This window comes from Trachinotus anak, unplaced genomic scaffold, assembly GCF_046630095.1.
Source record: "Trachinotus anak isolate AG129_WGS33_773 ecotype Australia unplaced genomic scaffold, CSIRO_AGI_Tana_v1 ptg000011l, whole genome shotgun sequence".
NCBI lineage: Eukaryota > Metazoa > Chordata > Actinopteri > Carangiformes > Carangidae > Trachinotus > Trachinotus anak.
In genome coordinates, this window is record NW_027273862.1 from 18,982,088 (window position 1) to 18,988,897 (window position 6,810).

The following is a 6,810-nucleotide window of genomic DNA, read 5'->3' on the forward strand; positions in this document are numbered from 1 at the left end:
ATGTATAAGGAAGAATGATTTCTCTCGCAGTGTAATGTCTCTCACTGTATAACTACCAGCGATGGAAGAGTATTGAGATACTTTACAAAGGAACAGAGGAAAGTAAAAGTAATACCACAGTGTAAAAAGAAATCCCATACAGGTCCTGCATTCATACTTTTATAGTATATGCACATAAGGTGTATTAGTGAAAGTGTCAAAATTAAAATAATGCATTATGCAGACTGGTGCCACAGTTTTGTAATTACTGTCGGTACTTCAGTGCTGCTAGATAAAAATGAGCTTAATGTGTTTGTATAATATTGTGCATGTGGGTGAATCAGTTAAGTTGTATGTAAATATTTAGGCATCTGAAAAATCTGAATCTGAAAAAATAATTTTTTGTTGTTTTTTGGTGAAAATAAGTAAATACAACTTCTGCAGCAATGGACATAAAAATGCATTAATAAGTAGCTGCCATATGCAAACAATTACAAAGCCAGCACCTAGTTACCCCTCCACTGACAGATATCATAGCTTGTAAACACTTAGTTCAGCCAGACTTTTCCTGTAAGTCACTGAGACTTCAGAGATATTTTTAGGCTCCCACACACCCACTCACACACGCGTTTAAGATCTACTCTCAGATTTTAACAGATGTTCAAGTCAAGGGACTGTGAATAAAACAGAAGTACATTCACACTTACTTTGTTTAATTGTTTTCTATTTTTGAAGTTCATGACATAAAAAGTAACAGTACATTAACATTTTTGCGAAAGGCTAATTTTGTTCATTTCTGTCGGCTGCAGGGGTTGTTTTCACTTCTTTTCGTTTAAAAAAATCAATAAAATTCGGCTAAAACGTTTGGATACAGCTGTACCAGTAAATTTTCCCTTGTACAATATTTCTCTCTGGAATTTAAGGACGAAAGAGTAAAAACAAAATGCCATATTCCAGGTTATGAGTTGTACAATAAAAAATATTTTTGAATCCAGCATCCAAACTATCGATGATACAAACGTACCTGATCGTACCTGTTGTTTGACGGTAAGTGCGCAGACCCCGCCCCTCAAGGGAAAATTCCCATGACGTCGTTGAAGATCATCACGGAAGTGAACCAGGCGACGGAACACAGACAGAAACCCAAATAAGTTGGTGTGTACACTTGACCAATATTTACAGGTAAGTTACTGCCGCTTCGTTAACTGTTGGTCGCTCTGAACTTACCTAATTTTTTCCAGACTACTCGGACCTGTTCGATCACAATTTATTTGTTTTGATGTTGTTAGCGTTGAGCTAGGTAGCTAGCGCAAACGATTACAGAACACAAGGCTGCTAACAAAGCACTGGCTAGCTTACAGTCAGGTTTGACACAGGTTTGCGTTTCTAATGTCTAAACATGTCTCTAACACTATGGTTAAGTTTATTCGTAGAAAACGCGAAATAAAATAGGTATGAGGGTCACGTCTAAAGTAGTACGCCTTAGGTAGTCTCATTAGCTGTCCGTCGCGTCAGGCTAAAGCTAGGTGCTTTAATGCTACGTAGTTTTCGTTAGCGAGCGAACTCAATGTTTTCGTGGTGTTTATGTGTGTCAGTGTGTTGTATTTGTTTGGAGTAAATCTGCGGAGTCATTCTGTTGCGATGGGTTGGTCATGCTCACATGATTAAGTGAGTCACCGGTTCAGAGGTGGGGGTGAGGTTAGATGGATTCTAGGTTGGTTTCGGTTGAATGCTTCTGCTTCTCTCCTGTTCACAATTAGTCCTTCCTCATCATCATCATGCTGGGAGGAGGATTCAAAGCAGAGAGGCTAAGAGTGAACCTCCGACTGGTCATCAACCGACTCAAACTCCTTGAGAAAAAGAAAAGTGAGTCCTGAGCTGAGTAAGACATTGGTTTCCTACAACTGATGTGGAGTCACTGGGTACCTGTTTGCAAGACAAATGTGTTTCATTTTTCTGGTCCTGCCTGTATTGATGTCTTACCCTTTTCCACTCCCATTCACTAATCTACAATGAAGCTGAGCTCGCTCAAAAGGCAAGGAAGGAGATCGCCGATTACCTGTCATCAGGAAAGGATGAGCGGGCTCGGATCCGTGTGGAACACATTATCAGAGAGGACTATCTTGTGGAAGCCATGGAGATCCTGGAGCTTTACTGCGACCTGCTGCTAGCTCGCTTTGGCCTCATTCAGTCTATGAAGTGAGTACTGAAGTACTGACCATACTAATGCACACTGTGCATCAATTATCGACTCTGGGGAGTATGAGGCTTTTACACTTTGCCATTAACGTTGTCTGCTTGCTCAATCTTGTTAACCCTGTCTCTGTTTCTCCATAGGGAACTGGATCCAGGCTTACAGGAGGCAGTGTCCACCCTCATCTGGGCAGCGCCTCGTCTTCAGTCAGAGGTGTCAGAACTAAAAATTGTAAGTACTGTCTAAATATAAATGAGTGCTGGCAGCATTTCCAACAATCTTAAACAGGTTCTGTCCATTTATTCCTATTAGACCGGTCTTGACAGTCTTATCTCTGCTCTGCTTCTCTCAGGTATCTGAACAGCTATGTGCAAAGTATAGCAAGGAGTATGGTAAGCTGTGCAGGACAAACCAGATTGGCACAGTCAATGACAGGGTAGGTAATTTTTTTTCCACTGACTGGCCATGAGTCTGTTCAAGAATGTATGAACCTTTAGTTTGGAAAATCTTTAGCGGCATTTGATCAAATATCTGTTATGTGTATAGCTGATGCACAAACTGAGTGTGGAGGCACCTCCCAAGATCTTGGTGGAGCGTTACCTGATAGAGATCGCCAAGAACTATAATGTGCCCTACGAACCTGACGCCATGGTCCGGGTGAGCATTTACGAATCAGTTATCACTCATCATGAAGAATTAAGTCATACTTTCTGTTTATTTACCACTCATCCACCTTTGTCTCTGGACAGCCAGAGGTGGGTCATGGGGAAGAGGCAGACCTGATAGACGTGGACACTGACAAGAAGTCTGGAGGAGGAGGAGGAGGAGGCGGTGGAGGTTTCAGTGCACCCCCTGCTGCTGCTATGCCCATGCCTATGCCCATGCCCATGCCTATGCCCATGCCTATGCCAACAGCTTTCAACTATCCACCTCCCAAAGGAGCCGTAAGGAATTCTATTTAAAGACCCCATTTTTTATGACTGTGTTGTGAGTTTCGCATGTAGTGAAAACGTGAGAGTGCAATTGGAAGGGGCAACATGTATGAAATCTTCAGTTATCACAACGACCATCGATCGTCATAGCAATTACCTACCAAAATTATTGGTACGTACATTATGATCTTGATGATTACTGAATCCTCAAGTGGAGTACAAACAAACAGTAATATAGAGATTTAAAACATGTTTATATTACAACATCTCTGTGGGCAGTGCTTGGTATTTTCTCCCGAAACAGTTTCCAACAAAAGCTGCCTGCAGAGAGGTCTATAGATTATCATCAGCGATATATTTTTCTCTGGCCCATTTTAAAAACTCTCAAAGTCCTTCACAGCTGCTGGTGATTATTGCATGAAAGACTGTTATCATGATGCTATGACCTGTGGTGATGTGAGAAAAATGATGTTTTACCAGTGACCATTACACCCAAAATGTGATGTATGGTCTGAAAACAACTGTAGTTTGTCATCCTCGTTTTAAAGGGCTTGAAGGAGATAAGAAATACGAATTTACAGCTGTCAGCTGCCTCCCACAGACTTGAACTTGACTTTTGTCTTCCTCTAGGAACCGTTTAATGCTCCCCTCGGAACCTACAACAACTTCCAGCACCCCATGGGAGGAGGGCAGCCCCCCCAGCTGCCCACTTCTCCCCCCACATACGAGTCTGTAAGTGACTGAAACCTTCCCATCCATGCCCCCTTCCTGTTCCCACAGACGGGCAGATGGACAGGGCAGGGCACCACTCAGGGAAGAGCAGTTCATTCAGTTTGCTTGCAATTTTGTCCATTGTCTACACTTTTACACTATTTCTCAGCACAGGCCAAGATTCTGCTTCATCCGCATGGTATAGGCAGCGTGAAAATGCTAACACTGTAACCACTAACTGTGACTTGATCAGCTGCTCTGACTGGGATTGAAATGAATAGATGAAAGTGTTAAGTGGATTTTAGAGAGCACTTAGGCTAGTTAGGTCCTAAAATCTGTTTTTGTGTCACGCACTAAAGGTGATGGTTTCTCAAAAATCCCCTGCCGTTTTCCCTTTTATTTTCTTTCCTTAATGTTTGTGTTTATGTCTGCATCATTTAATATATTATAATATATAATATATTCTACAATTCTCTCTAAACACTAACACATATAATATTGTTTTAATACAGTGTGAAGATGACATGATTCCTGACACACTTTCTCTGTGTTTCAGATTGATGACCTAACAGACAAACCCTCTGTTCCTTCCCAGGCTGTAGGTGAGTTCTGCCAACAGTCACCATCAGTGGATGAAGCTGGTGATGTTTTCTTTCTTTCCTACAACTTGTGAGAAACTCATCATTGTTATTTTTCTTTTACCATATATTACTCCTCAGGTCCTGGACCTTCGTCTCAGCTATATGACAACAACGCTCTCCCAGAACTCCCCTCTGTTCCCGACACACTCCCCACATCCTCCTTCGGCGGAAACACCACCACCTCGGATGACATCGACTTTGATGATTTAACAAGGCGGTTTGAGGAGCTGAAGAAGAAGACTTAATTGCTATGTCCCTGATCTATAATTACACACATACACACACAGGCCTGTGTCATCACCCACACAGCTCAGAACAGGAAATGGAAAATCTTAAAGGCTCTGTATCAGATTTGGATAGTTCTCCCCTTTTCATGGTGAAGTCATCTTAAACAGATATTAAACATACATATATTCTTACCTCATTTATATAAATATGACCAGCTTGCAGAGGGTGTGGTTGCTCACTCGACCTTGTCAATTATCAGAAATCTAACTTCTGCTGGCAGTACTAATGAGTACCATATGTTTTAATTTCTTTCTACATAACACATCATATATTACATACAATCATGTTAGTGTTGACCGGTATTCACATCCTCTCATTTAAGATCACACCGACTTTTAACTTTTCCCATTTGTCTGTGTGATATACTGTATAATCAAACCTAGATTTTAATTGTTGCTTTTCCCGGGGTTAAGGGTCTGACTAATATTTACAACACATCCCTTGATTCTACTTTGCACATGCTGTGTTGCTGTGATCTTTGCCACTGTGTCACTGAGTCCTGTCTCAGACTAGTCAAACAAGCCCAACTGGCTGCCCCAGTTTGGTGGGAAGCTGGCAGTCATGCTAACAAAGTGTACATATTGTTTCTAAGGTGAGGCTACATTACCCAACAATTTGTTTTCATCAAGCTATTGGGACAGACAGAAGCCATATTTTTAGTGTCCTGCACAGTCAGGCAGTGTTGTCACAGGGGTAAGGACATTTTTCAAACACTCCTCACTCTCTGAGCTTCTCAAACTTCAAGGTTTATTCATACTGGAAAAAGCTCATGGTGACACATGTCAAACATGTTCTGTTCATCTGTTACAGGGATGATGGGGTAGTGACTTAAGGTGATAAAACAGTGTATGGAAATCTGTAATATAATACATCTACAATGATATAGATAGACCTATTAACCTGAATGATTTAACTGTACAGCAAAAAGAGTTTGGTAGTAGGGAGTTGTTCAATATTTGACAAATCTGTTTTATATACACTATCTCCAAATAAAGTTGTTTTTTTGCCATTTTGAATGTCAGTTTTACCAAATACCTGCACTTTCTTAATTTTGAAGTACTTCATTTGCAAACAAAATGTGTGCAGACATAAACAGTCACACTACAACCTGATTTGATTGATAAGAGGCAAATATTGACACCACCAAGTCTCTGTTTTCCTTCTGTGTGCATGTGTCTTATACTGTATGTACATGAGCACTTGCCTTAGTTATCATCTCTCATCAGAGGCCTTGTATTTGTTATCTCTCAAGACTGGATACGTTACCTCCATTGGAGTCTCAGTTGTTAAGATTAGACTTTGCTTTATTTGCTTCACCTGTAAACACTTCTGTAAAACCTGTTGAGTTGAATTTTGTGTATCAGATGAAAAAAACAACACATCTGTACTGCCAATAGAGGTTTCTATTTCCTCTGGAGAAATGGGAGTGAGAGGGTGTTGCTGTTGTGCAGATGTGACGCATTGCTGCAACCTAAACATACCAAGCTCTGCTTGCATGGCAAATGAACAGTGGCCTTGAATAAAATGATTCAGCAATCTCTGGAGGCACATTGAAAAAGCTTTCCAGCTAGGTGGTAGACAAAAGTGTATTTATAGGTTTTACATCTGTTGGAGGAAGTAGAGAGAGAGATTATTAACACTACAGAACTGTGATCTGCTCACTGTCTTTTCTATGTTGAACTGTTCTTTCATGCTAAACCTTGAGACACAAAATCGTGTCTTGTATAAAAAAAAAAAAGATTTTTTTCCCCACTGTATACTAAAATACCGATTTAATAAAAGATTACTTTGAACTGCACACTGGTAAGGTTTTTCCACTATCACATTGTTTACATTGGTTCCTCTGCTTCACAACACTGTAATGTCAAATGACAAACAGCAGGGGTCCTCAGAGTCAAGGTAACAAATTATTACTAAGGAGATGCAGTATGCTTGAGTGGCAGTGACCTAACAAAGGATTATATATATATATATATATATATATATATATATATATATATATAGGTCATTGTCTGTCTTACATCACAGTGCTGTTCATGGCCAGCATGTCTGAATGTGTGGCCCA

The 6,810-nt window shown here is 40.5% G+C and overlaps 1 protein-coding gene across 1 annotated transcript; it reads left to right on the forward strand.

Annotated features, from left to right (window-relative positions):
* Window positions 1-1,023: 1,023 nt before the first annotated feature.
* ist1 (IST1 factor associated with ESCRT-III) lies at window positions 1,024-6,543 on the forward strand. The gene is made up of 10 exons (XM_071488706.1): window positions 1,024-1,161; window positions 1,740-1,845; window positions 1,998-2,178; window positions 2,317-2,404; window positions 2,526-2,609; window positions 2,720-2,830; window positions 2,923-3,117; window positions 3,736-3,837; window positions 4,373-4,418; window positions 4,536-6,543. Exons 2-10 carry the CDS (start codon window positions 1,758-1,760, stop codon window positions 4,700-4,702), a joined length of 1,062 nt encoding a protein of 353 aa, XP_071344807.1. The 5' UTR covers window positions 1,024-1,161; window positions 1,740-1,757; the 3' UTR covers window positions 4,703-6,543.
* The last annotated feature ends 267 nt before the right edge of the window (window positions 6,544-6,810 follow it).

Coding starts and splice junctions, on each gene's coding strand:
- ist1 (XM_071488706.1), top strand. CDS start 1,758: ATGCTGGGAGGAGGATTCAAAGCAGAGAGGCTAAGAGTGAACCTCCGA. Junction 2,831..2,922: donor AACCTGACGCCATGGTCCGG/GTGAGCATTTAC, acceptor GTCTCTGGACAG/CCAGAGGTGGGTCATGGGGA. Junction 3,118..3,735: donor ATCCACCTCCCAAAGGAGCC/GTAAGGAATTCT, acceptor GTCTTCCTCTAG/GAACCGTTTAATGCTCCCCT.